This window comes from Pelodiscus sinensis, chromosome 2 (genome assembly GCF_052426305.1).
Source record: "Pelodiscus sinensis isolate ZL-2025 chromosome 2, ASM5242630v1, whole genome shotgun sequence".
NCBI lineage: Eukaryota > Metazoa > Chordata > Testudines > Trionychidae > Pelodiscus > Pelodiscus sinensis.
The window spans coordinates 137,166,952-137,190,259 of NC_143053.1; the positions used below are offsets into that span (position 1 = coordinate 137,166,952).

At 46.5% G+C, this 23,308-nt stretch overlaps 1 protein-coding gene across 4 annotated transcripts in view; it reads left to right on the forward strand.

Annotated features, from left to right (window-relative positions):
* CTNND2 (catenin delta 2) overlaps positions 1-23,308 on the forward strand; it is a 1,059,017-nt gene that overhangs the window by 549,926 nt on the left and 485,783 nt on the right. For all 4 annotated transcript variants that reach the window (XM_006120137.5, XM_006120139.5, XM_075921467.2 and 1 more), the window contains 2 exons: positions 1,556-1,590; positions 2,010-2,126. In XM_006120137.5, coding sequence (XP_006120199.1) covers positions 1,556-1,590; positions 2,010-2,126 — 152 coding nt within the window. The remainder of the gene's footprint in view (positions 1-1,555; positions 1,591-2,009; positions 2,127-23,308) is intronic.

Sequence of the window (23,308 nt, forward strand, 5' to 3'; positions counted from 1 at the left end):
AAAAAGGTGCAAGAAAACTTCTTAATTGTGAAAATTGTAATTGAATCTTTACCTCTATGTAATTAAGAACAACTTACCGACTTTTGCAGTGGATTCTCTGACACTGAACATTCTTAAATCAAGAATGGATGCTTTTCTAAAAGATACATTCTAGGATTGTTTGGGGCTGTTTTGTGGCCAGTGTTATCCAGCAGGTCAAACAAGTTGATCGCCATGCTCTCTTCTGGCTTTGGAATCTAATTAATTACCCTAACAATGCATATGACTGAGTGACTGTAAACTTTTCTGGTAGTTCTTGACATGTAAAGGAGAAATAGAAAGAGCATGCATAGTAGTGAAGAATACTTACTATACATATTATTACTCAATTTACCTTAACTATGCTTTTTCTTCCACAGCAAAAAATATACCTATGCTATACTACCTACTGTATATTCCTAAGAATTTCCATCATTCCTACTCAGTCTGAACGATGAACATAATTTCTAGCTTGATCAATTTTAAGCATCATCATTAAGTAGAGCTAACTCACCACTCTGAATAAGTACCAAAAAACTTCCAATAGGGGAAGGGGCTAAGGAGGCAGTTGTCCTGGGGCCCAGCAATTGAAAAGGGGGGCTGCTACCATGACAGTAGCAGCAGCTGTAGCCCCAGGTCCTTTAAATTGCCGCAAGAGCCCCATGTGGCACAGCTCAGGTAGCGCTAAGGGACCTAGAACTGAGTGCTGCTGCCCTCCATTGACTAGGGCCCAGTGAAGCCTGTCGCCAACCCTGACTCGCATTGATTTCAGCTGGAGTTACACAGGCAAAAGAATGATAGAAACAGGCCCTGCAAATTCCAGCTGAATTGAATGTGATCTTTTTGGTCCTTCTTCCAACTTCCTAAATGCTTTTAATGCTCTTAAAATTAAAAGATACTCAACTGTTAGGCTCTCATGCTACAACCACTCATTTGTATGCTTAGTTTTACTTACCTACAAAGTTCTATTGATATCATTGAGAGTCCACCTCTTGAGTTAATGATATCAAGAGGTATCTAACTGAATGATCAGGGTCATAAACCAGAAATAAAATAAGATATATCTTTTTAGAGACATTTTTTTTCATTTCTAAAAGCAACTTTTCCTCTTCCTATTTGAAAATGAAGGGGCCATACAGGAGGGGCAGTTATAAATTAGGATTTTTTTAAATATTACAAGGCAAAGCATTGCCTTTTGCGTTTGTTTTTGTTTTATCAATTATTTAAAATGACAGGGCAAAATTTCACATTAAAACTTGTATATGCCAATACTGATCAGAATTTTGTTTTATTTCTCTGCTTTCCAAATTATCCAAATTTAAAATATTTATAGTAAATTAACACTTTTTATGATTGGGTCCTAAAGGTTACTAGCTAGGATTCTTTTATCAGCTTCGTCGTACAGACTAGGATTATATCTGAATGGTAGTGCTATACTACAGAGTTTTTCTAAAGTTTCAGGTTTTTTTTATAATTTAGCTAAGATTTGGGTTTTTTCTAATGTATGCTTTTTTCTTTTCTTTTTTTTTTTTTACAGTTCAACAGAAGAACAGTTTAATTGGCAAACGCAAGGTAAAGTACATCCTGGCTCAATTCTGTATCTACATATATTTCTCTACTAATGTTTATGTAATTTAAAACAGGGGAAAATCAAAAGAATCATGGATTTTATATGCTAGTCTTCATCAAAATTATTTATAAATTATCCCCATAGAGAAGTGATTGTAGAAATGGAGAGTGTAGCGTACAACATTTCTGACTGTAGTCAGACTGAAAACTGTCTCGGTAATTAAACCTGAGTTTTCTCAATACACTTCTTAATAGCAAACGCCATACTTTTGAAGACTAGTGTGTGAAAATATGAATGATGCTGGGCCTGCCCATTTCATCATAAATGTTACCATTCCCTTGACTTTCTGTGAAATTTCACTGTTTTTATCTTTTGTATTTTCTTTATATTCTTTAACCATTTTTATATTTTTTTATTATAGACGGTCAGAAGGATATAGAGGATGAGCTCACAACTGGTCTCGAGTTGGTGGACTCCTGTATTAGATCACTGCAGGAGTCAGGAATACTTGATCCACAGGACTATTCAGCTAGTGAAAGTAAGTTTCCAAGAATTAGCTTTTCTTTGTCTGGAGCCACAGAATCCAGAACTGTGATTCAGAGTCCTTTCTGTTTTTAAGTACATTGTGCCATAATGATTTTCTCATCTCATCTGTCAACATTGGCAGCAGGCGATATAGACTGATTTATCTGTGCTTATTATCTACTTCCTTATGTGGATTGCAATCTGTAAAGAGCTCCCAAGCACTTCAGGAGCTATGGTCAAAAACCAAATAATTAGATAACTATTACTTTAAAGAATATATCACCTCATATTATAAGAATGTGACATCCAAGAGTATCATATTTGAAGATTTCAGTATCTGCGCTAGATGATTTTTAGCCAACAGGATTACCGTATGCAAAGGAGATGAAATAAAATGTATTCAGATTGGGTGAATCATCATAATTCCTGATATCACACAGTTTCACCACACATCTATCAAGCAATGCAAGAGATGGCCCTCAAGATGAGTTATAAGCAGTAGAGGCTTGCAAAATTATAGGTATTTGCTTTATATCCACAGATATCCATATTCATGGATATTGATGCAGATAGCTGAAATTCATTTTTATGGACGTGAATACAAATTTTTTTTATCTAGAACTTTGCAAATTTGTGGATATCTGCTTTATATCCATTGATCATTTTTGCAGATGTGGATAACAATTTAATAACCACACAGAGTTCTAATGAGCAGATAATGGCATCCTGACAGATTTCAGAGGTGATGACTGCATTAGCCAAAACCACTAGAGCACCTTAAGACTTCTGTCAAAGGAGATGGACTGGTTGCTGAATGGCCAAACTGTATTTTCAGACCTGTGCAGTGGGGTAGCTGGGTCCTTTGCCATAATGAGCAACTTGTGAATTAGTTATGGATCAGGCCTGCCTTTGGAGAACTCTCACTTTGACTTGAAAAGGTACATGGTAGCTGCCTTGATTAGGGCCCGGCTGGGGAGAGAGACAGATTGGCTGAGGAGCAGAAGTGGGTGAACAGGGACTGACTGGGCAAGGATACTGGAACTGGCAGTATGAGGAGGAAGACTGTGATTGGCTGTGTGAGATTGCATCTTGCTAGGCAATGAGACTATACCTCTTTTGTTGCCAGAGGGACAAGGACCCCCTCATTGAGCAGTGGTGTGTGGAGCCAGGCCGTGCTCCCCTCTTCCACCTGAAGTCAGTGGGCAGGACAGAAAATACAAAAGTTGGGTCAGGCAGAAAGGGCGGGATTGAGAGATACCCTGCCGAGAGCTTTGCTCGCACTAGGATCCCTGCCTCCTGAGTTCTGGCCAATGAAAGGGACCTGGAGCAGATGGGAGGGTGCTGGCAGCTAGCCTCCTTGCAGAGTTGTCTGAGGTGGAGGCTTGCAATTCACATAACATGGCTGGCATCTCCTGGCCCCATTGCTAACCCATTGCCTGGCAGCTGCCCGGCAGACACAGCCCTTTGAATATAAACAGTTGAAAGGGCTCACACCTCCCGGGCAGCTCCCAGGCAACAGGTCAGTGGGACTGAGAGCTGCCAGCCCTTTCAATTGCTTCTGTTTAAAGGGCTTGCGCCTGCCAGGTAGCTGCCAGGCCATGCAGAGGGCAGGGGTCAGCAACCTTTCAGAGGTGGAGCGCCAAGATCTGACTTATTCACCTCTATGTATGGGTCCGAGTGCTGGTGATACTCTTTAAAGTCAGTAATAGTCCCACTTACAGCAGCTTCATTAATAAATAAATTAAGATGCAGATCTTAGCTTTTAGTGCAGGGGTCGGCAACCTTTCAGATTTAACCTATTCACAGATCTGTATGCCAGTGGAAGGAGGGGAGGCAAGGGCAGGCTGGGTATGGTGACCTTATTTTCTGAACAAGCTGCAGCTAGTGAGAACAGTTTAATTTAAATTACGAAACAAATTAAGTGTTTTAACTCTCTCATGTTAGTTTATCAAACTTCATTTTAAATTAATGTCCAACACAAAAGGTTTCAGTGTTTTCTTTATTTACGGCAGGCATGCGGAACCTTTTTGGGTCGGGGGTCACTGACCCACAGAAATATCAGTTGGGGACCACACAAGTGAGAAGCAAAAATATCCAAAAAAAACCCCAGTGCTCACTGATGTGGCCCCTATTGAGACCCCTCACTCCTCTGGTGCCCCAGCCTCACAGAGTGAGGGGAAGGAAATGGGGGGACTTAAGTTCAGGGCTTCCCATAGGCCAGATTTACTTTTTTGGGGTTCCTGAGTTAGTGGATTTTATGGACCTCCTTAGGCTCTCTGGGGTAGGGACAAAAATGAGGGATACAGTGTGCGAGACAGGGCTGTCAGCAAGTAGGATAGGGATAGGCTCTGCAAGGGAGGTGGGGTGCAGAAGGGGGAGAAGTTGCAAGATCTGGGTAGGGGGTAGGGTGCAGAAGAGGCTGGGAGTAGGATGTCTGGCCAGATGGAGGGAGTAAGAGCAAGGGAGGGAACAAGGAGAGTGATGGAGCAAGCTGAGGGTGCTAGGTCTTGGGGGGGGAAGTGAGGAGTTTGGGGGTGTCTGGGCATGATGGTGGACCTTACCTGGCTTCATACCCGCTTGCAGCAATGGCCACAGCAGCTCTGTCCCGGGTGCCCCGGAAGGATACCCCACTTTGGGGACAACGTGGTCCGGTCCCAGCCCTGGAGGCCCGAGGTGATGCTGCTGCTGCTGCTATGCAGTCCTGGGTTGGTTCCGGACCGAGTGGCTGTGGTAGAGGCACCTCTGGGGCTGGCCCCAGACTATGTGGCTGTGGCAGTGGCACCTCCGGTCCCAGCTGAGGCGCCGCTGAGATGCCTCATCCCCAGCGCTGCCTTCTCCCACTGCTGCATAACCTGCTGCAGGGAGGAGGGAGTTCTCTCCAGCGGCTGTGCAGGGGGGGAGGGGCGGGGCTGAGCTCACTCTCACGTGTCACTGAAAATCTTCTGTCGTGCCATACATGGCACTTGTGCTGCAGGTTGCCGACCCCTGTGCTAGGGGGTAGGGTGTGGAACTGCCTCGCGGGATGGATCAAAGCCCTAGGCAGGGCAGATCTGGCCTGCTGAGAGGCTTTTGCCCACCCCTTTGTTTGTACTCATTAAGTGTATTTCTGCTCAGCCCTGAGTGCAGGCCAGAGCCCTCAACTACTGCCACCCCGTTAATTCCCCATGCTAGTTGGTGCACATGGACATAGTGAGGCAGTGTGTTCTCCTACGGAGCCAGAGGAGGGAAGGGCCACAACCTCCAAGCCCCTACAGAGGCTTAGACTGTGATGAGAAGCCTAACTGTGATGGCTAGTTTCCTTGTGTAGTTGATGGATTTCCACTTCATATGGCTGAATGCAGTGCCTTGCATGTTCAAAAACTTCAGAAAGATAGCCAAATTAGTCTGTAATTAACTTGGTTAGCCCTCTGAAGCTTGTGATGGCTAGGTTAGGAGAACTGCACTGTAATGTGGAACAAGCAATTGAGAAGGTAGGCTTAATTTATTCCTCTTGTGCATATTAATTATTATATAGTCCTTAATTACACAACATACCATTTTTCTGCAGACTCCCTACCTCAGTTCACAGGCTGGACTTGCTCAAGGGAGGAAATAGGGATGGGGAAGGACCCCATGTTCAGTTATTGCAGAAGTTGGAAGGTATGTGGTGAATGAGGCAAGGGACAGAAAGAAGAGAAATTAAGGTCTCGTGTTTAAAGCAACTGAATGCTGCCTGGAAAATTGGTTTCTATCTTTGTGTCTGTCACAGAGTCTTTGTGTGATGCTGGGAAAATCACTAATACCAGACTTTTCACTTTTGGTCAGTAATTGTGTGTCCTTCATTTTCTGGATGTCTGATTTGGGAGCTTGAAGTCTGATTTGCAGGTGTTGTACACTCATAGTTGCAACAGAAGTCAATGAAAACTGTGCATATTAAGTTCTATATAATGGTAACTAATCTGAAAAATCTGATCCTAGGTGTCTCAACTTGGGCACTCAAAATTAATGTATCCTTTTGACGTTAATCTCTCTATGCCGCAGTTCCACATCTGTAAAGTGAGGATAATACAATTATTGTGAAAATAAATTAAATGTTTGCAAAGCACTCAGATATTGTAGTGATGAGCACCATAGAAAAATCCATGAAGAAATTCATGTATTCAGAGCTGGGTTTGAATGGTGTGCAAGGCCATGTATTGAACAATGAGGATAAAACAAAATATTAAAAATATTAAACCATTCATCTTGTATACTGAATGAGGTAGGAGTTTTGTAGATAATATAATATGTGATTATGTAATTAGACACAAGAAGGCCATATTGAGGTTGCATGGCAACCTTAATTACAGTATCTGCTAACTTTTTAATATTTGACTTTGCAACCTTAATGATGAAAACAGTGTATGTCCAGAAACACTAAAGACTCTGACTGATGATGTGTCTGAGCTGCCTTGGCAGTCCTTGGTTTTTGTCAGGCGAGATTTTTGAATTTGTTGTATCAGAGGCTGCCCAGGGATATACCTACTAGTGACTTCACCATGTGCTCCTTTGACCTGAGTGTATTCAGTAGAAAGAGCCAGTCCATCAGTGACTGTTCCTCGGGGAGGGATTAGTATGTCTGTGTTTTGAACAGCCTTTATAATACAGCTTTACACATTTCATGCTTCCCCGTGAAGATGTTGAGAGAAGCAGCTACATGGCAGGCAGTTATTGTAATACACTCCCCAAATTCCAAAGATCACTTCACATATGGTACCTGTGTATTAACAGGTGTAAGCCAGGGAAAAAATGGCTAAGAGGATATGGCTGTCAGCCATACAAAAGGGGAATCATGTGGGGGCAGTAGCTGTGTTGGTCATTAACTTGTAGTGTTCTGGTATTTACCTTTTTGCTGATGGTGAGTCTGAGTAAATATTTGAAGTGTTAGAGTGCAGTGCTCATTTATTTTTTAAAAGTTCCCAGACAATCCAAAGAGGGAATCCATTGAATATAATAAAAGGTAAAAAAGACTGTCAGATTCAGCACAGTAATGTTACTCTTGGGAGTTTTTCTACTATGGTGTGCCTGGAACAAGGACATGGAGATCTGAGGGCCTCCCTGTTCCAATATCTATCTCCCCATGCCCTTCCACCTCAGTAAACCAATATTTAGCTGAGTAGTACAGCAAACACTTCTTTTTTTCAGAGCTAGTCCTCTCTGTCTAAGTTGGATGGGAGAAACAGGCTGCATGGTGGGTGTGGGTGTGTACCAGGAAGACATTTGCATGATTACATTTCAAACAAAATTTACATAGGTGTTAATGGCTTACGGTAAGAATGAAAAAGATGCTTTTAACATAATTTTTGGAGTGTTTTAGATATCTAAAACTCTGATCTTAGTGATTTTTAAAAATTCTGTGTTACTAATTAATACATAGTATGTTGTATTACATTAAGGCCAGAGTTCTGGCTCTTACGAGTCAGAAGTAGCAAGTACTAGCATGAGCTGTTAGAAAGGTTGATACATATACTCCAAGGGTAGTGTTAATTTTCTTTTTATTTGATTTCATATTAAATATCGTGAGCATTGCTCCATGTTAAATATCCTTTGTTTTAATATATTTTCTTCCACACGCTTAGACATATTTTTTGTTTGTTCACATAAGAAATTTCAGTCTGCCCAAAAGAATATTCAACCAAGGATAAAAAATGTTAGAGGGAACACTGGTCATCTTGCACAGGGGAAATCACTGATCTTCACAGTCCATTTAAACACTTTGTTGGTGGATACTGTCTCAGGCTTTTACACTCATGTCCTATGGATTAACTTTGTTGACTCTGTTCCACGCTCCTTTAAAGGTTATGGATGTATCTTGGTATTTGTGGATTCTCTAACTGAAAAGAAATCATTCTCACACAGGTCTGCACAGTTAATGTAGCAGCTGACAAACTGGCTTGCAAATTGGTAATGCAACATAGGAAAGGTCAGTACAAGGTTTCTGAGTGAAGAATGTAGTTTACTATATTGATCTATCTGGGTCCTAAAATGATCCCCATTTCAGTAGTTTCTGAATGCCTCTCTCATATTTATAGATTTCATTCTACAACATCCCTGTGAGGTAGGCATGTAGTGATACACTTATTTTTTACAGCTGGAGAACCCAGACAGAGATTAACAGTTTCCTGGAGTTATTGCAGGAAGGTCATTGAGTAACTGAGGGTATGTCTACACTACAAAGTTAGTTCGAACTAACGGACGTTAGTTCGAACTAACTTTAATAGGCGCTACACTAGCGCTCCGCTAGTTCGAATTTGAATCGAACTAGCGGAGCGCTTAGTTCGAACTAGGAAAACCTCATTTTACGAGGACTAACGCCTAGTTCGAACTAGCTAGTTCGAACTAAGGGCTGTGTAGCCCTTTAGTTCGAACTAGTGGGAGGCTAGCCCTCCCCAGGTTTCCCTGGTGGCCACTCTGGCCAACACCAGGGAAACTCTATGCCCCCCTCCCGGCCCCGGACCCCTTAAAGGGGCACGGGCTGGCTACGGTGCCCGTGCCAGGTGCAAGCCTGCCAGCACCCAGCTAGCAGACCCTGCACCTGGCACGGCACAGAGCCACCCACCCGATGCCCCCCAGCCCACCCCCTCTTGCCGGGACCAGGCTGGTGGCTCCCGGGAGCTTGCCCTGGACCGCAAGAGGCGGGCACCTTCCTGGGCTAGTGCGGACATCGTGGACCTCGTCCACGATCTCCTCACTAGGCACAGGAAAGTGGCCGTCTAGGGCAGGAGAGCTGCCAGCCTGGCCACCCAGGACCAGGTGTGCATGAAAATCAAGGGGGTCCACTGAGACCCCCGACCCTGAGCCCTGAGCTTACAATGGCCGTACTGGGTCAGACCAAAGGTCCATCTAGCCCAGTAGCCTGTCTGCCAACAGCGGCCAACCCTAGGGACCCTGGAGGGGATGGACCGAAGACAATGACCAAGCCATTTGTCTCGTGCCATCCCTCTCCAGCCTTCCACAAACTTTGGGCAGGGACACCACTCCTACCCTCTGGCTAATAGGACTCCATGGACCCAACCTCCATCACTTTATCTCACTTCCCTTTAAACTCTGTTCTAGTTGTAGCCTTCACAGCCTCCTGCAGCAAGGAGTTCCACAGGTTAACTATTTGCTTTGTCAACAACAACTTTCTCTTACTAGTTTCAAGCCTGCTACCCATTCCTTTCCTTTGGTGTCCTCTAGTCCTTCTTTATGGGAACTAATGAAGAGCTTTTCTGTATGCACCCTCTCCACCCAACTCCTGCTTTTAGAGCCCTCTATCCTGTCCCCCCTCCGTCTCCTCTTTTCTAAGCTGAGAAGTCCCAGTCTCTGTAGCCTCTCTTCATATGGGACCTGTTCCCAACCCCTGATCATGTTAGTTGCCCTCCCCTCTCCCAGCCTTTCTCTTCCCCTCTCCCACCTCCTTTTCCCAGTCTCCCCCAGTTTTTTTTCAATAAAGACAGAGTCAATGTTGGAAGAAACGTTATCTTTATTTTGTACATCAATAAGAAGGGGGGCTAAGGAAGGGTAAGTGGAAGGAGGTGAGGGAGGAATGGGGTACGAGCCCCCGATGGGGAGGACTGGGCTGGCTCTGCGGGCTTCTGGGGGTGGAAGCTCTCCTGCAGCCCCCCAATTACTCCCTCTCCGCAGATGGCAGCCTGCGGCAAGTCTGATGGCCGAGTGGTGTGATGTGCCCAGTGTGGGCACTAGGGCACTCCAAGCCAGAACTTCTTTGCAAGCGGGGCACCCCTTAGAACTGTGTGTCCGGGGTGGGGGTCGGGACCCTTTAAGCGCAGCCCTCGGCTAGCCTGAGACAGCATCTCCATGCTCTAAGTCCTCCTTTTATGCCCTGCCGGCACTGCTTCCGGCCATCCTTAAGCCCTGTTCAGAGTCCACTCAATGTGGACTTACTAGTTCGAACTAGCAAAACGCTAGTTCGAACTAGTTTTTAGTTCTAGATGCGTTAGTTCGAACTAGCTTAGTTCGAATTAACTAGCTAAGTTAGTTCGAACTAGCGCTGTAGTGTAGACGTACCCTGAGATCTGAACCTATATCTTCTGAATTCAAGCCAGTTCCTTAATTACAATATCATTCTTCCTGTCTTTCACATTGCTATAAATCCATCAGCACCATCTTATATCAACTCAAATCAGACATGATCTACCAACACTATCGGACTGATCTGTAGACTAAGGTGTATTAGATCCTCCTATGGGGCTGAGGAAGGGCATAAGAACTATAATACTGAGTCAGATCAAAGATGCAACAAGCTCAGTATTTTGTTTTCCAGCAGTCATCAATGCCAGGTGCTTCAGAGGGACTGAACAGAACAAGTAATCATCAAGTGTTCCATCCCCGTCACCTGTTCCTAGCTTCTGAGGGTATGTCTACACTACCCTCCTACTTCGAACTAGGAGGGTAATGTAGGCATACCGCACTTGCAAATGAAGCCCGGGATTTGAATTTCCCGGGCTTCATTTGCATATACTGAGCGCCGCCATTTTTAAATCCCTGCTCGTTCGAACCCCATGCCACGCGACTACACGCGGCACGAACTAGGTAGTTCGGACAAGGCGTCCTAGTTCGAACTACCGTTACTCCTCGTGGAATGAGGAGTAACGGTAGTTCGGACTAGGAAGCCTAGTCTGAACTACGTAGTTCGTGCCGCGTGTAGCCGCACAGCACGGGGTTCGAACGAGCAGGGATTTAAAAATGGCGGCACCCAGTTTATGCAAATGAAGCTCGGGAAATTCAAATCCCGGGCTTCATTTGCAAGAGCGATATGCCTAAATTACCCCGCTAGTTTGAACTAGCGGGGTAGTGTAGACATACCCTGATAGACTAGGGAGATTCAGAGTATGTGATTGCATTCCCGACCGTAGTGACTAATAGTCTTTGATGGACCTATCCTCCATGCACTTACCTAGTTCTTTTTTGAACCCTGTTATAGTTTTGGCCTTTGCAACATCCCCTGGCAACAAATCCCACAGTTTGACTGTGCATTGTGAGACCTCTAGTTCTTGTGATGAACTAAATAACATTTCCTTATTCATTTTGTCCACATTAGTCAATATTTTATAGACTTCTATCATCTCTCCCCTTAGTAAACTTTTCCAACTGAAAAGTCCCAGTATTCTTAATTTCTCTTCATATGGAAGCTGTTAAGATCTGGAAAAGAAAAGCCATTCTTTTATTAATGAAGCTGAGCATCTTGAAAACGTGTGTATTTAGGAGCATGTTTTATGGATGTGAGACATGGGTGATAACGAAAGATTCAAAGAGAAGGATATTGGCATTTGAGAGGAGTTGTTATATGTAAGGGGACTGTTATCCCCTTACTAAAATTCTGTGGGAGTTTTTGGTTTGCCAGCTCTCAGTATCAAAAGGGGAAGGGTCCATGAGACTGACAGACCCCAGAGACAATGGAAAGCAGCCAACACTCCAGCTCAGCCTGATTGACAGGTTGGACAGGCCAATGAGGAGAGTGAGAGGCCAGGCCCCGTCCTCCCTGTGAGCTGGGATTGTTCTGGGTCTCTCTGATTAAGGAGAGGGCTGAGAGACAGCTAAGAGCAGTGCAAGCTGTGTGCAGAACAAGTTCTGCAGCAACAGAGCCAGACACACACAGCTCAAGGAGCACAGACCCTGTGTTGAGCAGCAGACTGGCAGTGCTCAGAGAGCCAAAAGGGACAGAGAAGCAACGCAAGGAGCTGGAGACTAAGGGTACGTCTACACTACAGCGCTAATTCGAACTAACTTAGTTCGAATTAGTTAATTTGAACTAAGCTAGTTCGAACTAACGCGTCTAGAACTAAAAACTAGTTCGAATTAGCGTTTTGCTAATTCGAACTAGCATGTCCACATTAAGTGGACCCTGAACCAGGATTAAGGATGGCCGGAAGCAGTGCCGGCAGGGCATCAGAGGAGGACTTAGAGCGTGGAGATGCTGTCTCAGGCTAGCCGAGGGCTGCGCTTAAAGGGACCCGACCCCCACCCCGGACAGACAGTTCTCAGGGGTGCCCTGCTTGCAAACCAGTCCTGGCTTGGAGTGCCCGGAGTGCCCACACTGGGCACATCACAGCACTCGGCCATCAGACCGGCTGTACTTGCCGCAGGCTGCCATCTGGAGAGAGGGGGCAATTGGGGGGCTGCAGGAGAGCTTCCACCCCCAGAAGCCCGCAGAGCCAGCCCAGTCCTCCCCATCGGGGGCTCGTACCCCATTCCTCCCTCACCTCCTTCCACTTACCCTTCCCTAGCCCCTTTTCTTGATGTACAAATAAAGGACACTTGTGTTCAAAAATGGAATCTGTCTTTATTGAACAAAACTGGGGGAGACTGGGAAAAGGAGGTGGGAGAGGGGAAGAGAGAGGCTGGGAGAGAGGAGGGCAACTACAATGATCAGGGGTTGGGAACAGGTCCCATATGAAGAGAGGCTAAAGAGACTGGGACTTTTCAGCTTAGAAAAGAGGAGACGGAGGGGGGACAGGATAGAGGTCTCTAAAAGCAGGAGTTGGGTGGAGAGGGTGCATACAGAAAAGTTCTTCATTAGTTCCCATAAAGAAGGACTAGAGGACACCAAAGGAAAGGAATGGGTAGTAGGCTTCAAAATAGTAACAGAAAGTTGTTCTTCACAAAGCAAAGAGTCAACCTGTGGAACTTCTTGCTGCAGGAGGCTGTGAAGGCTAGAACTAGAACAGAGTTTAAAGGGACGTGAGATCAAGTGATGGAGGTTGGGTCCATGGAGTGGTATTAGCCAGGGGGTAGGAGTGGTGTCCCTGCCCAAGGTTTGTGGAAGGCTGGAGAGGGATGGCACGAGACAAATGGCTTGGTCACTGTCTTCGGTCCATCCCCTCCAAGGTCCCTAGGGGTGGCCACTGTCGGCAGACAGGCTACTGGGCTAGATGGACCTTTGGTCTGACCCAGAACGGCCATTGTAAGCTCAGGGCTCAGTGTCGGGGGTCTCAGTGGACCACCATGATTTTCATGCACACCTGCTCCTGGGTAGCCAGGCTGGCAGCTCTCCTGCCCTAGCTGGCCACTTTCCTGTGCCTAGTGCAGAGGTCATGGACGAGGTCCACGATGTCCGCACTAGCCCAGGCAGGTGCCCGCCTCTTGCGGTCCTGGGCAAGCTCCCGGGAGCCGGCAGCCTGGTCCCGGGAAGAGGGGGAGGGCTGGGGGGCATCGGGTGGCTGGCTCGAGCCGTGCCAGGTGCAGGGTCTGCTGGCTGGGTGCTGGCAGGCTTGCACCTGGCACGGGCACTGTAGCCAGCCCGTGCCCCTTTAAGGGGGCCGGGGCCGGGAGGGGGGCAATAGAGTTTCCCTGGTGTTGGCCAGAGTGGCCACCAGGGAAACCTGGGGAGGGCTAGCCTCCCACTAGTTCGAATTAAGGGGCTACACACTCCTTAATTCGAACTAGCTAGTTCGAACTAGGCTTAATCCTCGTAAAATGAGGTTTTCCTAGTTCGAACTAAGCGCTCTGCTAGTTCGAATTAAGTTCGAACTAGCGGAGCGCTAGTGTAGCGCCTATGAAAGTTAGTTCGAACTAACTCTGTAGTGTAGACATACCCTAAGGCAGCACAGCCTGCAGCTGGGTGTGGTGAGCAGCTGGGACCAGCAAAGTGCGGGGAGAGGCTCTGGGCAGGGAGATATCACCAGCCAAGAGGCCCAGCAGACCAGACTGGGAAAGGGGTCTGGCCACTTAGAGCTTGAGGCTGTGTGGTCACTGCCAGAGCAAGCGTGTCCAGCCTGCATCCCCCTGCAGCACATCCAGGGCCTCTAAGGAAGAGACTGTGAACTGTCCTTACACTCTGCAGACTGCTGTTTTGATGTCCCTGTGCTACAGAGCAGAGCTGGGTGTTCTTATTTAACCATTCTCATTTTTTTCTTATTCTTTTCTCTTTAACCAGTTGATGTTTAATAAATTGTATTTGCTTTGAACCTTATGAAATAATCACTGGGCCAAGAAAGCCTGCAGTGTAAAGAGAGCTCCTCGGAGTGGGGACACCCTAACTCCTGCCCCTAGTGACTACAAGGTCGGGGATTAAGCCCCAGGAAACCTGGGCCCAGCCTTGTTGGCGTTTTGAGGACTCTGCTACTCAGGAGAGTGAAGGGGGAGCCCTCAGGATCAGGGAGGCCGTGGGGTAAAGGAAGTGGGAGCGGGGACTCAGTTCCTTTCGCTGGTCCATTTCACCGGGGTGTATAGAAGCCAGGAAAGTTCCCCACAATAGCGGGACCATTCCCCCGCTTACATATAGAAAGATCCTGAGAATAGGATGGATGCAGAAGGTCACCAAAAGGGAATTATATAGGAAGATACAGCCAAAAGAGAACCTACTGTAGAAGGTAATACAATGGAAGTTACAGCTATTCGGGCATATCTACAGAATGAATGACGAGCAAAAAGTTAAGACCCTGGTATTTGGCATGGTCCGAATAGGAAAGGCAGACCCCACGGAGAATGGGTAGATGATATAGTAGATTGGTGTGGAGCTAGTCTACAGAAACTAAGCTACTCCGCACTAGACAGGGAAAGATGGAAGGAAATAGTGAGGGAGGCATTGGACACCAATGGGCGTTGAGCCCATGGTTGTTGATGATGTTGATGATGTTCCAGACTTCTAATCATTTTTGTAGCCCTTCTCTATACTTTTACAATTTTAATATATCTTGTTAGATGGGGCAAACATATCTGCAGGCAGTATTCAAGATGTGAATGAACCATATATTTATATAGGTATGGGCTCCTTTGATACTTTCCATTATAGGTATGGGCTCCTTTGATACTTTGGTACTGGAGCACCCAAGGGGGGAAACTTTGTGAGTGCTGAGCATCCATTAGCAGCCCTTCCAATCACCTCCTCTCCCTCCTCCCAGTGCCTCCTGCCTGCCAGTAGGTCATGCAGATCAGTGCCTCTTCCTTTCTCCCCATCCCTTCTGCCTGCTGCAGTCAGCTATTTTGCAGCATTTGAGAGGCTCTGGTGGGTACAGAGGGAGGGGTTCAGGATGTGGCATGCTGAGGGGAGGAGGAGACCTGGGTGGGAAGAGGTGGGGCAAGGGTGAAATATTGTGGGAAGGGGTGGACTGGGGTACAGCTGAGGGTCAAACAGCCCCAGCACTTTTGAGAGTTGGCACCTGTGTTTTCCATCTTATTATTTAACCCTTTCCTAATGATTCCTAACATTTTGTTAGTTTTTTTTATTGCAATTACACATTGAACTGATCTTTTTTTAGTTTTCCCCAACGACTCCTAAACTTTTTCATGACTAGTAAAAAGGTAATATAGATCCCATCATTTTGTAAGTATTTTTAATATCATGTTTCCCAAAGTACATTAGTTTTTATGTTATCAACATTGAATTTCATCTACCACTTTCTTGCCCACTCTCTTTTGTGAGAGCCCTTTGTAACTCTTCACAGCCTGCTTTGGACTTAAATATCTTGAGTAATTTTGTATCATCTACAAATGTTGCCACCTCACTGTTTACCCCTTTTCCCAGATAATTTATGGATATGTTCAACAGTACTGGTCCCAATATAGACCCATGGGGACATCAGTGTACTTCTGGGCATTTGTTCCCACCCCTTGTTTCCTATCTTTCAACCAGTTACTGTTATCTCATGACAGCTTTCTTTGTTTAAAAACTTTTGATGAGGAACCTTGGCTTCATTTGCATGTTGCCGGGCGCCTCCATTTTTAAATGTCCGTTAGTGCGGACTCCGTGCCGTGTGTAGCTACGCAGCACGGAGTCCGCACTAGCGGACATTTAAAAATAGCGGTGCCCGGCAAGATGCAAATGAAGTCCGGGAAATTCAAATCCCAGGCTTCATTTGCAACTCTGGTTGCCTACATTACCACCCTAGTTCGAACAAGGGTGGTAGTGTAGACATACCCAAACTGAGTTTGGAAGAGATGTGTTACATTAGAGCAGGTACATTCTCATAGGGTATGTCTACACTACAGCACTAATTCAAACTAACTTAATTCGAATTAGTTAATTCGAACTAAGCTAATTCGAACTAGTGCATCTAAACCTAAAAACTAGTTCAAATTAGCATTTTGCTAATTCGAACTAGCATGTCCACATTGAGTGGACCCTGAACCAAAGTTAAGGCTGGCCGGAAGCAGTGCCAGCAGGGCATCAGGTTAGGACTTAGAGCATGGAGCTGCTGTCTCAGACTAGCCGAGGGCTGTGCTCAAAGGGACCCGACCCCCACCCCGGACAGACAGTTCTCAGGGTTCCCCGCTTGCTTGTCTACCTCGATGAGGGACAGCAAAGCAGTCCTGGCTTGGAGTGCCCTGAGTGCCCACAGTCAGCACATCACAGCGCTCGGCCATCAGCCCGGCTGCACTTGCCGCAGGCTGCCATCCGGGGAGGTCAATCGGGGGGCTGAAGAAGAGTTTCCATCCCGAGGAGCCCGCAGAGCCACCCCAGTCCTCCTCATTGGGTACTCGTACCCCATTCCTCCCTCACATCCTTCCACTTACCCCTCCCTAACCCCCCTTCCTGATGTACAAAATAAAGGACACGTGTGGACAAAAATAGAAACTCTCTTTATTTAACAAAACTGGGGGAGACTGGGAAAAGGAGGTGGGAGAGGGGAAGAGAGAGGGTGGGAGAGGGGAGGAGGAAACCTGGGAGGAGGGAGCTGGAAGGGGGAAGCCAGGGGACCAAGGAGGAGGGGAAATATCAAACTATGGTACGCCATATCTTCAGTACTGTGTATAGATGTGATCTCCTCACCCCAGAAAAGATATTTTGGCCTTGGAAAGGGTTCAGAAAAGGGCAACTAAAATGATCAGGGGTTTGGAACGGGTACCATATGAAGAGAGGCTAAAGAGACTGGGACTTTCCAGCTTAGAAAAGACGAGACTGGGGGGGGATATGATAGAGGTCTATAAAAGCATGAGTGGTGTGGAGAGGGTTCATAAAGAAAAGTTCTTCATTCGTTCCTATAATAGAAGGACTAGAGGACACAAAATGAAATGAATGGGTAGCAGGCTTCAAACTAATCACAGACAGTTCTTCACAAAGCTGGCAGCTGTCCTGCCCTAGATGGCCACTTTCCTGTGCCTAGTGCGGAGGTCGTGGACGTTGGATGCCTCCCCCCAAACGTGGATGAGGTCCACGATCTCCGCACTGGACCAGGCGGGCGCCCGCCTCTTGCAGCCCTGGGCAGGCTCCTGGGAGCTGCCAGCCTGGTCCCGGGAAGAGGCAGAGGGCTGAGTGGCAGCGGGTGGCTGGCTCTTGCCGTGCCAGGTGCAGGGTCTGCTGGCTGGATGCTGGCAAGCTAGCACCTGGCACGGGCACCATAGCCAGACTATGCCCCTTTAAGGGCTCCGGGGCCGGGAGGGGTGCAGACAAGTTTCCCTGGTTGTGCCCAGAGTGGCCACCAGGGCAAGCTGGGAAGGGCTAGCCTCCCACTAGTTCGAATTAAGTGGCTACACAGCCCTTAATTCGAACTACTTAATTTGAACTAGGCGTTAGTCCTCGTAGAATGAGGTTTACCTAGTTCGAATTAAGTGCTCTGCTAGTTCGAATTAAGTTCGAACTAGCGGTTTGCCTGTGTAGTGCTTATGAAAGTTAATTCGAACTAACGTCTGTCAGTTCGAATTAACTTTGTAGTGTAGACATACCCACACTTCTTTCCACGTGGAACTGTGTTGAAGTGATCTAACATGCAATGGATGCGTGCAAGCACCCAAAAAAAAGGCATTTTTGTACCTGTTGGCTGCCTTTAGACTGGCAAGTTTTTCTGCAAAAGTGGCCGCTTTGGTGGAAAAACTTGCCAGCTGTCTACACTGGCCACTTTGAATTTGCGCAAGAGCACTGACGATCTCATGTAAGATTGTCAGTGTTTTTCCGCAAATACTATGATGCTCCCGTTCAGGAAAAAGCCCTCTTGTGCAAATGTATTTGCGCAAGAGGGTCAGTGTAGAAAGCTCAGGACTGTTTTGCGCAAAAAAGCCCCGATGGCGAAAATGGCGATCAGGGCTTTCTTGCGCAAAACCGTGTCTAGATTGGCACAGACACTTTTCCGCAAAATTGCTTTTGCACAAAAGCGTCCGTGCCAATCTAGACACTCTTTTCCGCAAATGCTTTTAACGGAAAAGCTTTTCCGTTAAAAGCATTTGCGGAAAATCATGCCAGTCTAGACATAGCCGTTCTGTAATTTTTTTCCTTCAAGATGTATTGCACATGTCCTTTTCATGACCCACCTTCCTTCCCCTCTGCACTGGAGTTTACACATGAATTAGCTTCCAGTGTGAGATGGAACACGGGACCAAGGATATTCTGCCCCGTTTTGTTCTCTCCAAATGTCACCCAGATGGGTACCACTGTCAGAAAAATTATCTGAGGCTGCATTGACATGCAGGCTCTTTAAAGTGGAATGGGCAGGTGCAACACAACTTGAAGAATGGTAGTTATAGAACAAGTATGTAACTTTTTTGTATGTATGCACCATACTTGATACAATATTTATATGATCTAAACTTTTATCCAATTATTGTTTTCTAAGACAGACAGATATGGTTTTCATTTGGTCCACCTTTCCAACTTGGGACATACCAAGTTCTAAATTCTACAGTGTCTTCAGTCTGTCTATATTAGATATGAATTGCCTATAGTAAAGATTATTTCTGCACTCTATTGGGGAATCATTCATATTAAAGCAGATGTGCCAGTTTTGAAAAGCATTCTCAGTTCAACTTTTATTATTTTCTTCCTGTATCAGAAAATTAATCTGAAGGTATTCAAAATGGTCTATAAAAAAGAGTTTATTTACATTGAAGATTAACAATCTGGTGTGTCAAATGTCTGAAAGTCTGAGATGAAATTTGGTGTCATTGGAGTTAACAATCTACTGACTGGTCATAATTATTTTTGTGTAATTCCCTACTGTGAGTACCAGGGTAATCCAACTGAGTCATCCTTGGCACATACACACACTGTTTATCTGTTTTATACACGCATACTGCTTTAGTGGAAACTGTACGTTCTTCTTTGAGTATCTGTCACTGTGGATCATCCTGTAGGTGCCTATATGCAGAAGCTCAGTTTTTTTAATAACAGCATCTATTGGGGCCATATATGTGCCCATTCTCTCATCCTATTTCTGTATAAGAGTTTAAAGAACAAGAAAGCCACAACCCTTCTTCAGTGCCACAACCATGACAGTGAGAGGGAACCTGGCAAGTGTCCAACCCACTAGTTTGTAGCTCCTGCTAAATATCTCTAAACTCTTCTGATGTGCTTATATTTGACAATAGTGAACATTTTGACCTAAGTGATCTGCATATTGACAGGCCATGAATAGGGCTTTCCACCATGATAGATTCAAAACCTGCAGGTTTCAAGTCCTGTCAGTCCTGTGATGGTCCAGTTCCTCTGAAAGATAGATATAGCATATGCCTTCTATCTAGGAGAGCCCCACATCCCATGTAGCTCAGTGGTGGGCAATAATTTTTAATGGGAGGGGTCACGCCAAGATTTCGGAAAGTGGTTAAAGGCCGCACTTCTGTGGAGAGGGGTCTGGGATGGAGGGGGGGAGGTGTAGAAGGGAGCTTGGGATAGAGGACTGGGGTAAGGGGGGCAGGGTCTGGGATGGTGTGGTCTGAGAGGTAGTTTGGGTGAAGGAGAGGATTATGATCTGGGGCAGGAGCTTGGGGGGCAGGGTCCAGGAGGGGTTATGGGTGCAAGAGAGAATTCTAGCCTGGGGGAGGGCTCTAGGAGCAGGTGCATGTAGGGTCTGTGAGGGAGTTGTGACCTGGGAGAAGGGGGAAAATAGGGTGCAGAGGGTTTGGGTAGTGAAATGGGCAGGGGAATGGGGTGCAACGTCAGGGAAGGGTATGTGTGTAAGAAAGGATTCTGGACTGGGGGAGATGTGGGAGGGGGGAGTTGCAGGGTCTGGAAGGGAATTGTGATGTGGAGGAGGTACGGAGAGAGGATACACAGGGTTTGGGTGGTGGCCTGGGGCAGGCAGTTGGGGAGCAGAGAGGGAGTGGGGTTCCAGAGGCAGGTTCTGGCTGGGAGACACCTGTGTGCTGAGCAGGCTGCTCCACATGGCTGTGCCCGAGCACAGGGAGTTAGTGAGGGGGAAGGGAGCAGTGAAGAGGCTTCATTTGCTGTTCCTGACTTCAAATTTCTTTGCCCCTATTGGCTGGAAACTGGTCAATGGGAGCTGAGGGATTTTGCTCGCAGCTAGGACAGCACATCAAGCTTTCTCCTCCCTGCCCAGACTGCATAGCAATTAGCAGCCTGCTGTTTAAAGCAGCTGCATTTGCTCTCTAGTGAGCATGCCTGTGAGGCAGCCATGGGCTGGATCTGATGGCTTGGTGGGCCAGATCCAGCCCACTAGCCACCTCTTGCGCATCCCAGTGTAACTATTTGGTGGACCTATCTTTCTCCACAATAGAACATAAGTCATCGTGCCCTTGACATGGCACCTAGGTCTAATGCAAAATTCAGGAGACCAGTGAGTCCATCTCTGACTGTCACAGATTTGTATTGGTCTGGATCCAGCAGGAGGCCTTACTGTACTGGAAGCAGACCAGTTAACAGTCCAGCCCCGGCCTGCTTCAGAATGGGCCCACATCAGTTTGGGTGCTCTGGCCTATACTTGGGCTGAACAATGGTTATGATGCCCAGGCCCTAGTTCAGAGCAGGGCAATAAAGAGGCTTATGCTCAGGCCTATACTCCAGCCAAGCAACTGTCGTTCTGCCCTGGTCCTAGCTTAGGGTGTGGCAATATAGAGTCTCAGGACTCATGCCTATGCTCTGGCTGAGCAGGAGTAAATCTTCTTTGATGTTAGCTCAAGGCAGAGCAATGAAGAGTTTAAGGAGCTCAGGATGAGCATAAGTCCATAGTCCCAGGATGAGTGGTGGTTGGGTCACCTTGCTCTGGCAGAGAGCGGGCTAGTGCAGGGATTTGGCCTGAAACAGGGGAACCGGGGAGTGGATGGTACAGGGGACACAGGCCCACCCATTTCACTGCATCCCAGACTAGGGCCCTAACAGGGGCAGCTGTGGCTGCCACTGGGTCAGTGGAGATCTTGGCTGCAACAAGTCGACTAGTTCACTTCCATATTCTCAGCCAGATATGGCTCTGCTACCCCTGGGCTACGTCCCAGTTCTCCCTGTGGCTCTACTTGGCTTGGTCCCTGCTCCTCCAGATTGGCAGGGAACAAAGACTCTGGCAGGGTTTCCATTGGCTCACAGTCTGGGTAAATCAGCAGTCCTGGCAGTCCTAGCCAGTCTCCCAGGTTCACCAGTGGTCCATTCACAGAGGCAGCAGCACAGGAGGCAGGCAGTTCCATGGGAACCAGTACACATGGGATGCTGGCTTTCCAGCTGGCTCCCTACCTGTACCTGCTTGGCTCCTGCACAGCTGCTTGCCCCACCCCACAGTGCTGCCTCTGTATAAGGGCAACAGCGGATGGTGGGAGCAGATGGGAGCTGATATGCGTGGGGAGCCAGCTTTTAAGCCAGTTCTCTGAATGTACCGGCTCTGTGGAGCTGTCTGCCCCCTCTCCCCACTGCCTCCCACAAAGGCAGCAGCGGGGCTGGGGCAAAGGCAGGAGGAAGCCAGTGCTTGGGGAGAGGCTGCAGGTTCTTCCTCTGCCTGTCCCCCTGTGTGGAAACCTCTTAAAATTTCCAGCAGTTACACATTTACACAAACACATGATAGTTAACATCCCTGACTATAACCACTCCACAGTATCACTTGAATGTCTTACATATGTGTGTAACTTGTGGAAATTTTATTATCGAAACGCTAGCAAAAAATTGTTTAAAGGAATTTTCCCTCCTTTCATGTTTACATTTTAAATGGAATAAATGTGAAATAATGGCAGCAGGCCCAGGAATAAAGAAGTTAAATACGTTTTAGAAAAAATACAAAATAAAGAGGAGGACTAGATGGCATAGGAGTGTAGTGGTAGGATGTAAGCAGGGCAACATTGTGTAATGTCTCAAAAGTGTGGAAGAAGGATTTAATTTTTTTAATATCTGTATGGGCTAAAGGTAATTAATGAGGGATGGTGAGGCAAATAGACAAACATATATCCTGAAATTACTCATACAGGTATTTGAGAAGATATTGATTATAAAAATGTTAAGAGGTGAGTAATCCACTAATCATGTAGTTGATAAAATTTTTGACTGAATGATTAGTCGATAAGGGAAGGCTTCTTCAGTCTGGCTCACACTGGCTCCAGGAGCTACCCACGCAACGGCTCTATAGTTTGAATATAGTAAGAGCTAGATGCACAGGCATCCCGGCTCCTACTAAATTTAAACTGCAGAGGTGCAGTGGGGATAGGTCCTGGATGTGGCACGAGCCAGGACTAAGAAATTCTGGCTCAGTCCCAGCCGTGTCCAGGATCTATCCCCACTGCACAGCCGCAGTTTAAACATAGTAGGAGCCAGGCTGCCTGTGTGCCCGGCTCTTACTATATTTAAAACGCAGATCCATAGCGGGGGTAACTCCATACTTGACACAAGCTGGGACAGAGCCTAGATTGCTCAGTCCTGGCTTACATTGGGTCCATCAGCCCCTACCCCGTCCTGTCATCTCCCCTCCAGAAGCTCCATACATTTTGTATCCTCTACAACCCACCTACTCCAGGAATTCATGGCCCCAAGGAGGTTCTATCCCCCAGAAATCTGCCCCCCACCCAAAAAAATACTCCTGAACTCTAGGCAAGGCTGTCAGGGTTTGTGCCACTCTATGACGTATTCCCATCTGCTTGGGGCCAGATGTCTTCATTTTAATTATAAGCATGGGGCTATATGGAGATTCTTTGTATTGATATAAATTGTCTTATTATATAATTTGCATAAAACATCTGATGAGAAGCAGAACAAAACCTGGTGGCCGTATCGTTTTGACCACATGCTAACAAAAGGTCAAGAGTTTCAAAGGGGAAGCTGTATTAATCAGTAACTGATTTTTTTTAAAGGTCAAGGGTGATTATTTGAGCACTGAGCAAAAACAGAGTTTCACTCTTTAGTTGTAACTCTGGCTGGACCACCTCACTCATTTTTCTTTCCTCCTCCTACCTAAGAGCTGCATTAATAAAGCTGGGATTAGTCATCACTGTTTTAAAGAAAAAAACAAAATTGACTGCCTTGCAAAGTACAAAATATGCTTCAGAAGTGTCATTCAAACTTTGATTTGTTTTTTCACTTACTGTGCAAGTGCAGAG